Here is a 19021-nt window from a genome sequence, read left to right on the forward strand (position 1 = left end):
GCCATCTTTGTAGACACATGATTCACCTTCCCATAATGTGAGGGCTTCTGGTTGCTATTATGCCTCTGGGGGGTTTGCTGGTTGGGCTTCTCTGGGCAGTTATAAGACAGGTGACCTTCTTTACCACAACGGAAACACTTGCTAGGAGTGCTAGGGGCACTAGTCTTCATAGGAGTACTGTTAGGCGCTCCCTGTCATGGTGTCTGCTGACCGCTCTGCTGCTGAGGATGTTGATTGCCATTCTGCTACTAATTCTAGTTGTGCTGAGGGTACTGACCACGATTCCACTGATTGAGTGGTCCCTGGAACCTCTGCTGGAAGCCTTGCTGAGGGTTGGTGCGCAGACATGTATTACTTCCAGAGGCCTATCCCTGAAGCCTCCTCTTCTTGGCCTCCATCTCTTTGCGCTTATTATCAATAACAATGGCATAATTCACCAGCGTCTAAAAATTGGGGTATGTATTGGACATAAACTGGAGTTGCAGACCATCATATAGACCCTTGAGAAAGCGGTGTTGCTTATCGGCATCATCAGCCACCTCATTCGGAGCATAACATGACAACTGAGCAAACTTGTCACGATACTCAGCAAACATACATGGATCCCTGCTTCAGAGCTCTGAATTCCTCCTGCTTGAGCTCTATCAATCCTTCAGGTATGTGGTAGGACCTAAAATTCTCTCTAAACTCCTGCCAGGTGATAGGAGGAGCATTGGCAGGACGTCCATACTCAAATGCTTCCCACCAGTCTTGGGCTTCTCCCTGAAGTTTCCCTAACGCGTAAAACACCTTCTGCTGGTCATCGCACTATGCTATGTTGAGTTGCTTTTCCACTGCACGAAGCCAATCATCTGCTTCTAGTGGATTAGTGGCATGAGAGAACACCGGGGGACGGCCCTTCAAGAATTCACCACGCTTATCACGTGGTGCTCCACCAACTGGATGGTTCTGCTGATTCTGCACCAACGCTTGCATGAGCTGTGTTTGCACTGTCAGAAGTTGCTCAATTGTCGGTGGTGGTGGTGGTGGTGGATGTGGTGGAACACCTCCATGTCCTCGGCCTCTTCCTCTTCCAGACATCTGACATCCAACACAAATATTCAAAATTTAGAGATTTCCAAGTTAGAATACATTCTGAAAATTTTCTGGACGAGTTCCAACATCAGCAGCTTGGTAAAAACAGTCATATCTCGAGTTTTAGATATCCAAAAGAGATGTACTTTATATGGTTAGAAATCTTAAGAAATTATCTACAACTTTTATTCAGACCACATTCCCAGATTCTGTCGTTAGGTTACTCAAAAATAGGATACAACCGAAACTGTTCCAGATTCCAGACTGCACAGAAACTTTAAATTAAAACAGCGATATCTCACAAACCAGATCAGATACAGGGGTGATTCTAGAGGCATTGGAAATATACTTAAGTCTAGTTATTGCCATAAAAATTTCATAATTTTTTGTCAAGTATATTTTAATTGGCATTGAGATAAGGGCAGACTGCTCCGAAAAATAGATCCAAGAGAACAAGATGTACCAAACCCAACTATTTATTTATTGGCTTAAACTTTAATATTCTTAACTATGAAACTTACGGATAGGCCCACAAAGTTCCAGCACTCATTACAAAAATCTAACTCACACATAAACATAATAACAAATCAACTAGGCACACCAAAGTTCACCCTACACTACTAGACTCGACTTGACTCAACTTGACTCGTTCTACTAACATTTTATTACATAAAAAGGGACTCCAACATCTATGGGAGAGGTTTATGGGGAAGCTCCTCGTGCATCTTTAGTAGGTGGAGGCACACCCTTTACTTATCTATCACCTGTTGGTGTCTCTTAATAGTTTCCTGTTGTGCCTTCAACTGATCCTCCAGTCGGCGAATCTTTGCTATGGACTCATAGCCAAAGTGTACCGTCACTTGGGTAGTTGGATCCGTGCCCTGCGGGTCCATCATTGCCCATTCCAATTTAGGGTGCTGGTGAGGGAGGAATCGATATTGGTCATCCTTCATATCCTCAAATCGACGACCACGGAGACCCATGCAAGCTACAGCGGATGCATCTTCTATGCTATCCTCCATGGTGGCACAGTGAGCATGATGCGCATAGTTTGAATCCAGCTGATTGTGCCCTTCTGTTCGTCCTTGATGGAGATGCACACCCTGGTCTTCCAATAGGTGTCCTCCAGAGAGTGTGTATGCTCATTGCAGACGTACTCCACAGCTACATCCCAATCACCATAGTAGGTCTGAAGAATCCCCATGAGTCGGTGGTGCGAAACAGAGGATTCACTCTCGGCTTATACCAGACCTTTATAGTCCATCCTAGGGGTGGGATCGGCTCATCCTCTTCAACGGTGTCTTCCTCATCATCATCATCGGACAATAAGACGACCTCTACTTCTTTGGGTTCTTCCTAGACTGGCTCCGGCGAAGGTACAGGTGTTGGCAAATCAAATTCTTGTTCCTGGGGTTCCTCCTCCTCATGCTGCATGGACAAACCACGAGGTGGGGAGTAACCTCCGGTGCTGATGCGGGTGGTCTAACTGGCACGAGGCATCTACAGAATTAGATTTAGTTAGATTAGAAGCAATAATTTTCATAATAGAGTAAGGCAAAAGAAGCATAAAACTTTAGCTAATAACAAGGGTGAGATGGGAAGCATAAAATGAGTGAAGCAAAAGAACCTAAAACGAACATTGCTACTAGGCTTGCGTCCTACAGTCAACACAGCTCTGATACCAAACTGTCACACCCGATTTTAAGGATAAAATGTGATGCAAAATCTTATGTGCGCCCAGAGATCAGTCACACACATAAGCTGACAAATTATGAATAGTACCATCACAAGTGTTTATTACATCACGAATAATAAGATAGAGTCTTCACATAAATAGAGCGGAAGTATAAGAAAAGATCTCTCGCGGAAGCTCCATATCATAGGGACGTCAATTGGTTGACCACAAGTCTAGTAATCCTCAGGGAAGTCATTATTACCATGGCCATCTGTTACCCATCCAGGATTTTTATCAAAATAATGAAAATCAACAAGCGTAACTACATGTTGTACTCAACAAGTGTAACATGGGGTTCATGAGGCTCAAAAGGCTTGACAAAGGTTTAACAGCATTCAGCTTTTAGTTGTCACAATTTTAACTTAAGAGTAGCAACAAATTATTTCAATTCCCAAAGCAAAACACATGATCAATGTAAACATGAGCAATGAATAGCATAGACAGATAATTCTTAGTGATCATCTATTCCATAAGGGTTCCAAGGCCGCTCGTGACCGTGAGCACGGCTGATATACCAGTTTTACACTCTGTAGAGGTTGTACACTTTCACTGTGAGTCGTGATACCCATATGCCCGGGTTTATAACTCCCAAAACACTTCCAAGGTGAGCAGGCGTGGGTCACTATGAAGCCTTTCAAAGGTTCGTCTAAAAAGTTAGGGCCGTTAGGTTTCTGTGGCATGCGAATGTAGGGCTCCCCTTCCGATAGGCACAATGACGAGCAGCCTATACACTGACGGACAGAGGCCGCACTATATACATCCCAGAACACACCCCTCTTGCGCCATAAAGGTAACCTCTAACAAGTTAGAAAAGGTCCTCATACTGAGCTAAAGCCAGAGCCATGTAGCCCTCACAGCTGTACTGTAAGTCCCGGATGATCACTTATAGATAAGTCCTTAGGGAGAGGAATCTGAAGCATTTAGAAAGTAGCTAAACACTCCAGCCCCCTGTTTTCAAGTTGCTAAAAAGTCATATTTTAATGTTTATTGCATATACCATTAGTCAAGTTATAAGATCATGGTTTAATTGAGCACTAGCAAAGCTACTCAATGCATATCCCGTATGTGACAAGGTAACAGTTCAATTCTAGGGAATCCTTATCAAGGTGACACATGCAACATGAGTTTAATGTGTTAAAAGTGAATAGAAAACAAGGATGATCCCAGCTATACTTGCCTTGAACAAAGTACTCCTGCTGTTCCTGCTCGTCAAAGTAGTACTCTTGGTCTTACACGAATTGCTCACCGTCTATACTCGATAATCACAGCAACATACAAGCATATATAAGCAATCATGCATAGCAAATAAAAGCTATAGATTAGAACAGTACACCAATCAATATAAAATCAAGATAAAAAGTTTTTAAACAAATCTACGTCTCACTACGAACACACAGACGCGAAGATCACAAAAATCAGAGCTAAAACGAAAAAGTTATGGATTAAACAAGATTTCCTTTAGTAAAGTAATAGATTAAATCAAACCTCGAATTTTAAGAGTTGAAAACAAACTTAACAGTAGTATAAACATGTAGATTATGGAATTACGAACCTAACGCAAGTTGAACGGATCAAATCAGAGTTAAAACGAAGATTTTATGGCTAAAATAAGATTAGTCGCAAAACTGTGAATAGGTGAAAACGTATTTTAGATCTAACCGAAACAAAGTACGCTTTCAAAAGAAGAAAACAAAATCTGGAAAGACGCTATGGACTGCGGGTTAAGATCTAATTAATTCTAAGGGGTTTTTTGCAAAACCGCCAGCGAAGGGGTATCCTTGATCTTGGGCCGCTGGATTAGATTCGGACGTCCGGGATTGAATCGGTCGGGGAGGAGACGGCGGCGGCCGGCCGGAACAGGATGGATGCGGCGGCGCCATGACCAGAGCGGCGAAAAGCTCATCGGCGATGTCGGTTTAGAGCCTACAGTGCACGGTTTTCTGAACGGAGAGGTCTAGGAGAGAGAGGAGAGGATGGGGAACTCACCGAAACCGAAAAAAACAAGCAAGGAAGCGAAGACGGCGCGCAGCAGCGGCTTGAACCCGATGGCAGCGACGACGCTAGGGCTAGGCGGCTGCAAGCGCTAGGCGAGGGCGAAAACTTGCTCTAAGGTGGAATAAGGAGGCGGTGCAGGCTCGGGCTGCTATTTAAGGCGGAGCTGACTTGTGAAGCACGCCACCGCGAGGCTCGTAGCAGATGCGGACACGGCGGTGCGATGAAGTCCGTGCCGGACACGAGATGGAGGAGGAAGGTACACCTGACAGGTGGGCCAGGGCGGTCAGCGGGAGGGGAGAGGGGGACATGCGGGCGCGACTTGACCAGCTGCGAAGCTAGGACAGCGCTGCTGCTGGGCCAACACGGGGAATAGGAGGCCGCACGAGCACAGGCCCAAGCGGGAGAGAAAGACGGGCCGCGGAAAGGCGGGAACCGCGCGAGAAGGCAGGCCGAGGGAGATGGGCCGACGCGGAGAAGCATGCCAGCGGGCAGAATTTGAGGAAGGGAGGGAAAAATCCTTTTCCATTTTTCTCTACTAATTTTCAACCAAGTTTTGAATGCAAATTCAAATCATTTTAGAATTTGATATCAAACCACACAATACAAAAGTAATATGCAGCAGCATGAATGCACATACATGTATGTAGACCTATATTTGATTTTAATTTGATAAAAAATATTATTTTCCTAAATTCAAATACTCACAAAAAGGCATAATTAAATTATTTTCTCCTATTTAAAATTGTGCAAATTTTAGGGTGTTACGCTTTTTTAAACAAAAAAGGACAAAATCACTCATAACCCGAGCAGAGAAATAATTTAAACGGTTTTAAGAGTTTAGACGTAAGATGTTTGATTTTAGAGTTGAATAAAGAAAACCAAACTATAACAATAGTTCAAGAGGTACAATTGACCTTTTTTCGTTATTGTGTAATTATTTGCTACTTTTTTTTCGCCAAACCTACAAAAGCCGTGGTCTGTAAGGGTTGCGGGCTCCGCTCGAGCGCAACCTAGCGCGCCATGGAATCTGTGTAAGAGTAGGCCTAAGAGCTAGCTGGACGCCGAACAGACTCTCACTTACGTGGGCCAGCAGAAGAAAACCGAAGCCGTGCAGCGCACAGCTGCTGCCTATGCCCATCCTTGTCTCCGCAGCCCAAGATAGGGGCGGTGCTGCTCTGCCTCGCTACTCTCTTTTCTTGAAACAGAGCAAGCTCATGCTTTGCTGAAGCAGATCCAAGTTTTGGCGCCAAGATATTATGTCCCATCCAGGGACCACGAGAGAAGGACGGATCGCTTCTGCTCTTTCTCCAAGCACCAGGGCAGCGTGTTCTGGGCGCGGTGGCCGGTGGTGGGCGGCCTCGACCAGTGGCGGACCTAGGATTTTTGCATAGGATATGCGTCGCAAAAAAAAATTCTTATACAATTCGGTAAACCATTTATAATTCGGTAAAACCATATTATAATTCGGTAAAACGACGTCAAATCTTAATATAAATTGTTCAAATAAAATACAAATACTTCGAAATATAACAATATGAGACTTACAATATTACTTGTTTATCCGCCGCTTTCTCAATGACATGAATGTCTCCATTATATCATCTTCATTAACTTGGAAGAAAATATCCCGCTCAATAAATGTGACTAGACAATCATCCAAAACAGTATCACCTATCTTATTCCTTGACTTTGTTTTCACTATAACCAATGCAGAAAATACCCTTTCAACACTCGCGATTGCCACTGGTAAAAGCAATATCAATTTGAGAAGCAAGTACACCATATCATACACTTTGTGCCTCTTTGTTTCAACAAGCTTAACTGAGAGATCAACAATGTTGTCTAGACCTTGGAAGCTAACATCTTGTCGCATGTCATCAATATAATTATCAAGTTGCAATTCAAGTTTTAACAAATCATTGTTGGAGAAGTCCTTAGGATAAAATTCAGCCAATCTACGTACCTTCCGTGCATCAAAAGAAGCAAAGGAGTTGGAAGGACTGAAGGCTGACATACAAAAGAGTAGCTCCATATTGATCTCATCAAACCGATTATCAAGCTCTTGACTAATTTGATCAATGACACCAATGTATATTTCTCTTCGGAAATGGTCATCATTTGTTTGGTTTCGGGCACGAGCATACCGTGCTGATTTTTCATAAGGCACATAAGCACCATCCATAGCAGAAACTTCAACACCATGTTTAATACAAAAAGAAGTGACCTTCTGAAGAAAATTATCCCAACCATTAGACCTCAACTCCTGCATTCTGCTCTTTGCCACATTAACAAGTGAGATTGCATTAAGAATATCTTGATCCCTTCTCTGCAAGCACTCGGATAACTCATTTGTATATCCAAGAATAACATACATTAAGTGCACAAAGAAAACAAACTCAAAGGTTTCAAATGCTCCAAGCACAAAATGTATCTTTGTGTATCTTTGTCCAATCTTCCTTATATGCATTATCAGCACCAAGTTCAATGAGCACATCATGAATTGAGGAATATATAGTGATGATGCTACATATAGTTTTGTAATGAGAGCCCCACCGAGTGTCACCAGGCCTAGGCAAACCCATCTCTTGATTTAATCCACTCCCTAATTCAAGCTCACCACACTCTAGTGCTTTCTTGACATTCTCAAGCCTAGCATTTCGAAGCATATCATGACGCTTGCAAGAAACCCCAACAATGTTCAACAAGATAGATACTTGATCAAAAAAAGTCTTGCAGTCAGTATTTCCTTTGGCAACAGCAACAAGAACTAGTTGGAGTTGATGTGCAAAGCAATGAATATAATAAGCGGAAGGTGATTCTTGCATGATTAAAGTTTTGAGCCCTTTAATATCTCCTTTCATATTGCTAGCCCCATCATAACCTTGACCTCTAATCTGCTGCATACTCAATCCATTACTAGCAAGTAAAACTTCAATTGCTTTCTTAAGTGACAAAGAGGTAGTATCATCTACATGAACAACTCCAATAAAGTGCTCACATGGCCTTCCAAGTTTATCAACATAACGAAAGCAAAGAGCTAGTTGTTCTTTATGTGATATATCACTAGACTCATCAACTAAAATTGCATAGGGCTTATCACCAAGTTCCTCAATTATTTTCTTTCTAGTTTCTATGGCACAACAGTGAATAATTTGCTTTTGTATCTTTGGGCTAGTCAAAGTGCAATTACCTGGTGCATTGTTCAAGACATACTTGTTCACTTCTTTACTATTTCCTGCAAGAAACTTTAAAAGTTCAATGAAGTTGCCTCTATTGCTAGACTCTTCACTTTCATCATGTCCACGGAATGCCAATCCTTGATGCAAAAGAAACTTGATACATCTAAGTGAATATGTCAATCTTTTCTTGTAAAGACGAAGCTCCTCCTCACTCCACTTGTCAATGTTATAATCAATTGCTACCTTGGGATTCATAAAACCAATGTACCTCTCTTGAGCTGCTTTATGTGCCCTAGAACCAGAATGTTTGAGAAGTGCTGTGTTTCCTATATTCCAATTATTCCATCCATCAACAATAAAAGTTTTTGACCCACTGCCCTTCTTGAACAAGTAGCATATGAAGCAAAATGCAGAATCCTTCTTGACACTATATTCGAGCCACTCATAATTATACAACCATTGTATACTGAATCGACGAGGTACGCCTCCAATGTTTCGGTATGGAAAATCATGTATATAAGGTTTGCAAGCACCTTTAGTAATATATGCTCTACGGATTGCATCTTGATCATTAACAGGATAATCTTCAATGGGCAGCCTTTCACCTAGATCATATGGTAGGCGATTGATGTCATACGCCGGCGGCTTTGATGCGGGCGGTGGCGGTGATGCTAGCGGGGGCGAGGGCAAATGATCTGCAATTTCTTCAACTTGATTCTGCTCTTCCACAATATTTTCATCCGGAGGTGGGTCAATAGCAGCCGCCTTCTTTGCTGCTTTCTGAAAAAGGGATCGAATGTCTCCGTTTCTTTTCATAATTCAAGACTCAAGAGTTCTGGAAAAAACACTCGCCAATTAGCAAAACTAACGATCGGAAGAAACCTGGAACTGAGGAAGGACGGGGATGGACGGGGAGTATCACCTAGGGAACTGAGGAAGGACTGGCTAGTGGCGATCAGTCTTGCAGGCGATGGCGGCAGTCCAGGGCTCCAGGCCAGGCAAAGCGACGGCCGACGGGCGATGATCAGCCATTCCGCTGGTAGGGCGGCGGCGCACGCGATTCGCGAAGAGCCCTGGACTGCTGGTACGACGCGTCGTAGACTCGTATAGACGAGGCCCGGGTCCAGCGCGTGCTTGGGCCGGACGTGGCCTGAGCCGTAGTCCATGTGCCCCGCGCCCCCGCGACCGAGCCGTCCCCGTTCATTAGTGGGCCGGCTTCCGCGTTGTTGGTCGTCAGGTCGACAGGTCGTGGCTGGAATTATGGAACACACAGTCAGGTCGTCAGGTCGTCAGACGTCAGGTCATCGCTCGGTTTAGTGAATCAGTGAATCAGATGTATGGTTGGACGGGTGACCCGCAGGGTGGTCAGTGGACCACCCTGACCACCCACTAGGTCCGCCAATGGCCTCGACGCTCTGCTGTCCCAACTGCCAAGCCAAGAACACCACTACCAACATCTTCTCTTCTTCCTTTGCCTGCCACTTCGTCCTCCCTCTCGTGACTTTTCGACGCTCCCACAAGGCACAACAGATCGTCCTCTCCTCATACAGGAATTCAGCCATCCATGCTCCTCGTCGTCAATTATCTCTCTGTGCCCATCATCAGAGACCTATCGCAGATGCACATGCGCCAAGGGACGATTCCATTGTGAATGCATTCCTTTGCAGTTTGGAAGACTAGTCCGGGACCTGTGTAAAGATCGATGAAGCCACAGGGTGTCTCGATCACAAGCCTACAATCGAAACAAGAGTAATTTGCTAGAAATGTGAAACTCAAACCATCGTAGAAGTATGTGTTACACACAGTCACCACAAGCATGACCTCGGTCACGTCACCTTGTCCTTGCATCTACTTAGATTCATTCCTTTGACGGGACTAGATTACATTTTAGTGGACCATATTTTACTATTTCATTTTGGATGTAAGTTCCGTATTCAATTGATGTAAACTGATCGTTCGTTGCTTTTTCTCTTTTATTATGAAATTTATAAGTTATATTTGATTTTTTTTTAAATTCTTCCAATTTGCCTTTCATACAAATAATCTGTTAATTTGTTTGGCATATTTATTTTAAATTTGTATGTTTTCTTTGCTTTTTCTTTGAAACTCTTCCAATTTTCCTTTCATAGAAATAACCTGTTGATTTGTTTTGTTAATCTGATATTTTTTTTATTTTTCTATTTTTTATTTTGTTTTTTGTATTTATTTGATCTTTTATATTTGGTCCCTTAGATGTGGATCGTGTGCTTATGGAAATCGAGTGTTTCCTGTGGTGTTGTTACTATTGTCATCGGTAGTAGTATAATCTACACATTGCCCACTTAATCAAACACCGACTTCTATTCTTTTTTAGTTTGGCCATTCATGAGACGCCACCACTGCTACAACATGATTTTCGAACTGGACATTATGTTATTTCTTTTGGCAGCGACATCTACCTAAACTGATGATGCCAGTTTGATTCGGCTCATCATGTAACCTAACCTAATTAGAAGTTTCAACTGGTCAAACCGGGCCGCTAATTATGGTTCCAAACAGACCTCGTCTACTTGCTTCTCGGAAACTGCATGACCTATTCAACTTTCTCTGCATTTCTTGACCGCTGAAAATTCCGATGCTGGTGGATGTAGTCTATGACTTCAACAAGGCTTCTGCGCGGTGCATGGTTCATTGCTTCCCCTGTCCAGGTAACCAATTTCATCAGTTCTCAAAATTTCAATTTCGTGATTTGGAAGTTTGCATTCTCTTTAGTTGAAAGAAAGCTACCTGAGAAAGTTCAGCTGATTGGTGAAATAGGTTTTGGAATGAAGCCACAAGCGTAGACCAACTGTGAGCATTCGAGCAAGCGCACTAAAGAGGCCATGGTGGAGGCTGTAGTGGGAGTGTTGATCGGCAAGCTCAGCCTGGTCTTGGCGAGAGAGGCAGCAACCTTGTGCATCCCTTCTTTGAAAGGAAGCCTCTGCCCTCAAGGGCCTATTCGGTGAGATCCGAAAAGCCAATGGGGAGCTGGAACTCATGAAGGCCTACTTGCATGATTTAGAGAAGTTCAAGGATTCAAATGAGATCACCGCCATCTTTGTCAAGAAGATTCGAGATCTAGCTTTCCGGATAGAAGATGTTGTGGATGAGTTCACTTACAAGCTTGAGGACGACGGACATGGGAGTTTTGCAACCAAAATGAAGAAGAGGATCAAACATCTCAAAGTTTGGCGCCGGCTAGCTGCCGAGCTCCGTGATATCAATGCCGAGATTGAAGATGCCACAAAGAAGAGGGACCGTTATGCCATGCCAGGAATTATGAGGCGCACTAACGGAAGTCATGATCATGCCACATCGTCTTCCAATCAAACTTCTTCATGTTTTGCAAGCGAAGAGGATCTTGTTGGTATTGAGGGCAACGCAGGGAAGCTAACAAGATGGCTATTAGGTGATTTGGAGGACAGGAACAACAAAATCGCCACAGTTTGGGGGATGCCTGGAGCAGGTAAAACTACTTTGGTTGACCATGTGTATAAGACTGTAAAAGTGGATTTTGAGATTGCTGCATGGGTAACTGTATCAACGACATACCAAGTTGACGACTTACTGAAGAAGATAGCTAGAGAGTTCGGCATCGTAATTGATGCTAGGAACATGGAAATGAGAAACCTAGTTCAGTCATCCATGACTATCTTAAAGGTAAAAGGTATATCTTGATTTTGGATGACGTATGGAAAATGGATGTCTGGATCAATCTGATGGATGTCTTCCCAACTAATTCTACTGGCCGTTTTGTTGTCACTTCTAGAAAATACGAAGTTGCATTATTGGCAACTAGTAATCATGTCATTAAGCTAGAACCATTTGATGACTATCACTCTTGGAAGTTATTTTGCAATGTTGCTTTTCGGAATAACCATGATAAAAAGTGCCCCTTGGAACTACAGGAGTTGGTTGTGAAGTTCTTGGAAAAGTGTGAAGGCTTGCCTAAACCCTTAACTTACTCTGCATGGAAAAGTGTGTACGAGGAATTACAGCTGAAGTCAAGAAAAAAAATGATTCCAGGATTTGATATCGTTCTAAAAGTCAGCTTGGATGACCTTTCTTATGAATTGAAGAATTGCTTTTTACATTGTGCATTTTTTCCAGAAGATTATGAAATAAAGAGAAAGAGGTTAATTTGGCACTGGATTACTGCTGTATTTATCATGGAAGAAGAGAATAAAACACTTGAAAGAGTGGCAGAGGGCAATCTATTCATTTACGAGGTTTGTTGGTATTGATATGTTGAGGCCCATCCTTGCATCTTCAAAGTTATTATCCACATTGGATCTGCAAGGTACTCCAATCAAGATATTGCCTAGTGAGATCTTCACGTTGTTTAATCTGAGATATTTGGGTCTCAGAGATACTGGAATTGGAACTCTACCTAAGGCAATTGGAAGATTATAAAACTTAGAAGTACTTGATGCTTTAGGTACTGGCCTGTTATATCTACCAAAGGATTTAGAAAAACTAAGAAAACTTAGGTTTTTGTACGCACGCAGACTGCTCAAAAACCAAATAACTTTTACACATTATGGTGGAATTGAGGTGCCTAGGGGCATTAGAAACCTGACCAGGCTGCAAGCTCTGCAGCATGTTACAGCAAGCTTAGAAACTCTTTGTGATGTTGCTGCTTTGACCGAGCTAAGACAATTCTCTATTACTGGTGTAACAAGTGAGCTCTCCGCAAAATTGTGCTGCACTATCATGAACATGAGAGAACTTGTGAACCTGTCAATTACTGCATCAAATGAAAATGAAGCATTGCCATTGGAAGAACTCCATTTACCCAAAACTCTTTACAAACTTGAACTGATAGGGAAGCTGGAGAAGATACGGATGCCTCAGATTCTTTCATCCTGGCCACATCTTAACAACCTTTCTCAATTAAATCTGAGATTCTCTAAACTTGATGAGGACTCATTTTCTAGCCTCATGGTGTTACATGGTTTATGCTTTCTAAAAGTTGATAAGGCTTATAGTGGGAAGGAATTGTACTTCTCTGCACTATCTTTTCCTAAACTCCGACGACTTGACATATGGGGTGCTCCACAACTGAACCATGTCAAAATAGAAGATGGTGCACTAGGAAGCGTTGTTGAGTTTGTGTTTTCATATTGCCCAGAATTGAAGAGCCTCCCTTATGGAATTGAATTCCTTTTATTCCTTGAGGAATTAAGTTTGAAAGATACTGCAGAGCAGCTCATAGAAAAACTAATGCAGGAAAGTGAAGCAAATGAATGCGGTGAAGAGCTTATGAAGATTAACCACATTAGAAAGGTTGTCATTAAACTAACTGCGAAAAACATATGGCAAAGAATTCGCTGATTGAAGGCATTGATGCTTCTAGTGGTAGAGGTAAAGTTTTTTTTTATCTGATTGATATTGTTGTTTCTTGGCATAATAGTACATCAATCCATGGTCCTGCATATGCTAGAATCTTAGGAGACATAAGCATTAGAGGTTCATATTTGGTACCTACAACTAATAAAATAAATTTGTCTTTGTGTGTACTCTCTCTATGCGGTCATTTTCAACATAATCTACATATAAATACTTTGTAATCTATATTTGGTTGTGATAAAGTAATCAATTACTTACTCTATATTATTTTCCACACATATTCGTAGTCCCCCCCCCCCCCCCACCTATTGCACCTTCGTGTGTCTACAATGCATTTAATTAAAACATTAGGTTGGGTTATGGTGACCCTTATTGCAACCCATGTCTCGTAGAGTCACGACCTACTTTTCACTTTCATATGTTGATCTCATTAGTTGCTACAATTTTATTTTTTCCTTGAGTTAAGTTGCTCATTTCCTTGATGAACTGTCATTTTCTATTTTATTAAAACACAATTTTGTTTTTTTTATTTGGTTGTATGTTGCACTCTTAATTACTACGATAACATATGTGGTTGTTAAGCCTACACCATTGCGCTCAACAATGGTAGAAGAGGTTTACATAGATATAGGAGAGCTAGTAGTGCTAACCTGTTGTGCATATTGATATTTAAGCCTAATAATCATTGTTTTGTCCAAAAAAAATCTCAAAGACAAGAAAGGTCACACCACCTTTAGTCTGCACTAACACCTCCCCTGCTACTCAATATATTGATTTTTCTTATCAAAGAATTATATGTACAATGCTATTTTTATTAAAAATTGACTACTTGCGATTATAAATTTATCTAAAGTAATAACTTACCTAATTTTCATGGATATCAATATAATGTGAGTACAATTTGTTTGTTCTATTGGTATATGAGCCTTTAAGGGAACATTTTTCATAATTGCTGAAACACGAAATATATATTTGTTGTCATGTGCGCATGTGTATATTTAATTGATCTGCATGGTAGGACACTATGCATGTTAAATTCAAGTTAGGGTTAATATATTAACAATTTTTATAATAACAGATGTTGATTATTTGGATGTAGACTTGAGTGGATATTTTAGTTTGTTTTGTATAATGGTAGGAGTGGTAATTTAGATTTAAATTTAGAGGACATTTTAGTGTGTTTCATAATAGTAAAGGTGGATAATTTAGATGCGAATTTAGGGTTACTTTATGTTTCTTTTCATAATGGCAGAGGTGGTAATTTTTTTAGAAAGTAGAATGGATTGAATATCTATTGCTGATCAGAGTCTACATAATTGATGGCCTGATCATTTTGATTTCTTTGAGAATTTCTAGGATTTATCTTTTTTACTAAAACAATGTAGTTTCTAATTAGTACTCACTCCATCCTAAAAAACCTTGATGTTCCAAAAATGTCCTAAAAAACTTGATGTTCTAGATATTGGACATACACTTTTTCTGCATGCCTCCATACAATGCACTTTAATTGGAAAGCTTAACCGTGGAATCCCTAGAAATCTCCTGTAACAAAACAAGGGTACTAGAGTCATTTGTCTCCTCCACTAATCTGTCTAAAAAATCTAGAACATCAAGTTTTTTTGGGACGGATGGAGTAATAGTTCGATAGATACATTACAATACTTTATATACTCATTCGTTTATTCTGCACAAAAATATGTTCAATTTTTTGATACATGCTTCGTGACATATATAGAAGTAATAATAGCATAGCATATTAGCAAGAAGTAGATAATTTGGTTGGCCGCATCTTTTATAGTTCTTCTTGCTTGTTTTATGTCTTATGGTAGCACATTGCATGAATTGGTCCAAATGTAGTTACTAAAGTAGCAAATATGCGAGAGTTCAGGAGAGGAACTAATGTTTCATTTTGTAGCCAAAATTGCCAACTAAACTAGCTACTGCCTTTTTCAATTTGGGAAAAATAATATAGATAAAGGATTCATGATTTGTTATTCTCTGTTCTCATATGTCCATTGGCAGATGGCAGAGGTTGGCGTCCACCATTAAGAAGACTGCACTCAAAATGAGCATAAGAATTTGTTATTCTTTGTTCTCATATGCGTTGATTTCTGGGCGGTGCTAGCTGAGGAACCACCTGCCAGAGAAACTATCATTTGTCATTTGGGAAGTTCTTTTGCTTTGTGATCAGATCTTCGTTTGTGGTTGGAATGGGAGTTTGATATCCATCTTCCATATGTTTGTAATAAGAAGTCTTGAGATCTTAGTATTATTCTGCCGAAAACCTTCTATAATTTGGTTTCCTTGAACTTGAGCATGGTATATCATGTATGGGTTACCTATTCTATGGGTCCTTCAGTTTGATCAGATATGTAAACATTTTTCTTGATGTTTTGCCTAACCTAAACTATGACATGAACGAAATCTAGAGATGCGACCATTTTTTAGAATCAGTTGACTTCTTAGCTACCCCTATAAATACACCCCGAGTGACCCATCTAACTTACCATTTTCAACCAATATAGTAAACCGCACTTCATGCGAGGTTTCATCAAGGACTAGACAACACTTTTTTATGACATGCTATTGGTTTTAGCTATAAGAATCAGAAACAGAATTGCACAATAATTGAAAGCTGAACAAAAATAAAATACGCAAATTTGTACTGTGGACCACAGATGGTTTACAATGTTCTGATATTCTACAATTTTAATCACTGAACAGATTTTTCTAGGCAAGAATGCTAAATTCTGTACACGCATAAATTGCTCTCAGTCTCTCACCTTGGGCCTGACACAACTGAGGCTAGAGGTGGAGTTGACAAATCCACAATTCCAGGAGCACCAAAGCTTGCTGGATTTGTCACGACAAAGTTGTGATCTATGTCAGTTTCGGCACTCAGTGTGCCTTCCAAGACTTTTACGACCTCAGACATTTTAGGCCTTCATTTGCAATCAATCTGCAAACACCACATTGCGAGCTTCACCATCTGAATTGCTTCCTGCTTGTGTGCCTGACTGTCATTATTACTGCACATATCAATCAGATCTTCCAGCTGATCACTCTTCAACTTCTCTTCCAGTAAGGTAATAAGATGGAAGCTATTTTTCAGATCGAGAAGTGTCCAGGTTCTTTCTTCCACTGATGATTTCCATCACCACTACACCAAAGCTATAGACATCAGCCTTTTCTGTTATCTGTGATGTCAACCATTTGGGAGCTAAATATCCAGGTGTGCCTCTCGTTTTAGTAACCACTTGGCTCTTATCCCGGTCGATGAGCTTGCACGGTCCAAAATCAGAGAGTTTAGCATCGATGTTGTCATCTAAGAGGACGTTCTGTGGTTTTACATCCAAGTGTGCAACTCTCTTCATGCACTCCTCGTGAAGAAGAGATCCAATGGTCCAATGATCCTCTTGGCATGTACTCATAAACCAAGAGCCTATGCGATTTGTCTGCACAGAAACCAATTACCCTCACTAGATTGATATGGTGAATGCTGCCTATGGTCTGGACCTCTGCCAAGAATTCCCTCTTTCCCCGACCAGCTCTGTCCAACCGTTTCACCGCAATTACTTCCTCACCTAAACGTCCTTTGAAAACAGACCCAAATCCTCCTTCCCCGAGCTTCTATCTGAACTGATCAGTTGCTTCTTGTAGCTGCTCAAATGTGAACCTTCTGGGCATCCCCGGTAGCCTCCCAAACTCTGCTTCCTTCTCTTCCTGCATCTCTTGGCGTCGCTGCAATCGTCGTCTACGCACCAAGATGAACAGGATGAAGGATGTGACAAAAAAGAAACCACCTAGAGATCCACCTAGAGCAAAACCACCAAATATGCGTCCTTTCTTGGATTTTGCGGAGGATGTGATGCTACTTGTTCCATTTGGAATAGGTGGAGATAAAGATATAAGATCGACGGGGGACATAAAATAATCTGGTAGTTTGTTCCTGACGGACAATTATACATGATCGGACCTTGATCCAGGGAGTAGCTGTAGGCGTCGGGGCACATCCGCACATAGAACACCGTGTTACTGTTTACCGTGCTGCCGTTGCAGACTTCACAGGCACCACGGCAACCCCATGGCACCTTGAGCTCATCGGGGCACTGTGACGTGATGTCAGCTGGGCAGCGCTGCCCCTTGCTGCACCCCGACGATCCATTGGACGGCACCGGCAGGAAGTCCATGGGCACGTTGAAGACATCGATGAGGTTCTTGTTGAAGAAATCCGTGTTGTTGAAGCCACCCAGGCTGAGCTCTGCACGCGTTAAGGGCAGCTGGCCACTGCTCGTGCATGCCAGCACGCCGCCGCAGTCACCCGTCTGGCAGGACTTGTTGCTGTGGCCGTCGAATGAACAACCGGTGCGCGCCCACACGCGGCCGCTTTGGGTGTTGCCCGGCACTTGGAGCACCCAAGATTTCCCTGGGTCGAGCCGCATGCCGCCGCCCACCGGTGTGGCAGCCGGCCACACGGTGTAGGAGCATCGGTTGGTGATGTTGATGGTGGTGGTATAGCTGCTGCTGGTGGCGACGACGAGGACAAGGAAGAACAGCAGCAGGAGGTGGTGAGTCCAAGTACTACTACTCCTCGCTCCCATTATTGGTGTGTGTGTGATGGCGCCGTTTCTCCGGATCCAATCTTTCACAAGTGCAATAATAGAGCTCTTTTGGCACATGCGTTTTCAACGCCTAACTTGGTGGGAATTTTCTTTGGAACACAGCTCTCCTGGCGTTAGCGTGTCTGCCGTGCTACTGCTGGTGGACACACAGAGTCAGAGATATCTGCGTCGCTTTCTTAACTCTGGAGCAAATGTCTCAACGTAAAAGGCTTCAATTTCTTTTGTTTCAAGCAAGAAATGGTTTCAGTTCTTACTGAACTTGTTTTAATATGAGAAAATCATCTATGTAGTTCTCAGCGGCGGATCCAGGAATAATTTTAGGGGAGGCTGAACAACACATATCTCCGACTGCTGCTCGATCTTAAGTCTCAGCCCTCACTACACTATAGAACTTTGCCTAAAAATTCATGTAGGCTCCACAGGGGTTCCACTGCTGCGGTCTGGATAGGGGGCTCGAGCCCCCCCCCCCCCCCCCCCGCGTTGGATCCGCCCATGGTAGTTCTGAACCTACCTGGTGTTCAGCGTCCATGTTATAATTTTCTTTGTGACTATCTTAGTTACGAACTTAGCATTGTACTTAAATCATCCTGATGAAAATTTGATATACTCTTTCTAGGCCTCGTTCGCTTAGCTGAAAAAACAAGCTGAAAAAGACAGATTATAAGAGAAGCGAACAGGGCTCGTGGTCGGTATTTCCAAACTAGAAGAATGTGTATAATTAGCAGACTTCCTATAGTTTTAGATTTTTTTTCCGAGCTGTTCGTACTTCATAAGAAGTTCATATACAATATTTGGACTTCAATCCCGTATGTTTAATCTTTACAGATATTGGGACCAGGATTTTCTCAGTTTGCGGAGCCAGTGTTTCTAAGGTGCATAAATCTTATCCAACCCCAAGGGTTGGCAAAGTTAAGTAGGTATAAGTTTTGCCTTCTACATATTTTAGTCATGTTCTCTGTGAATCGCTCATCTCAGCCAAGTATCCTAACTAGATGGTTGGTTAACATGAATGGTTCGAGAAAGTTGGCCGGCACTTGGGTGCGCTGGAC

General features: G+C 42.1%; 1 protein-coding gene and 2 pseudogenes across 1 annotated transcript; 1 reads left to right on the forward strand and 2 right to left on the reverse strand.

Moving 5' to 3' along the window:
• Positions 1-992: 992 nt before the first annotated feature.
• LOC136488419 (uncharacterized) lies at positions 993-9149 on the reverse strand. Its single transcript, XM_066485356.1, has 6 exons — positions 8853-9149; positions 7995-8763; positions 7686-7880; positions 7519-7571; positions 6358-7130; positions 993-1080 (listed from the first exon to the last, which is right to left on the reverse strand). The coding sequence occupies exons 1-6, from the start codon at positions 9147-9149 to the stop codon at positions 993-995; spliced, it is 2175 nt and encodes a 724-aa protein (XP_066341453.1).
• A 1455-nt stretch (positions 9150-10604) lies between these two features.
• LOC136486005 (disease resistance protein RPM1-like) lies at positions 10605-15445 on the forward strand (annotated as a pseudogene).
• Positions 15446-15992: 547 nt separating this feature from the next.
• Positions 15993-17951, reverse strand: LOC136486497 (PR5-like receptor kinase; annotated as a pseudogene).
• Positions 17952-19021: the final 1070 nt, after the last annotated feature.

This window comes from Miscanthus floridulus, chromosome 10, assembly GCF_019320115.1.
Source record: "Miscanthus floridulus cultivar M001 chromosome 10, ASM1932011v1, whole genome shotgun sequence".
Lineage (NCBI taxonomy): Eukaryota > Viridiplantae > Streptophyta > Magnoliopsida > Poales > Poaceae > Miscanthus > Miscanthus floridulus.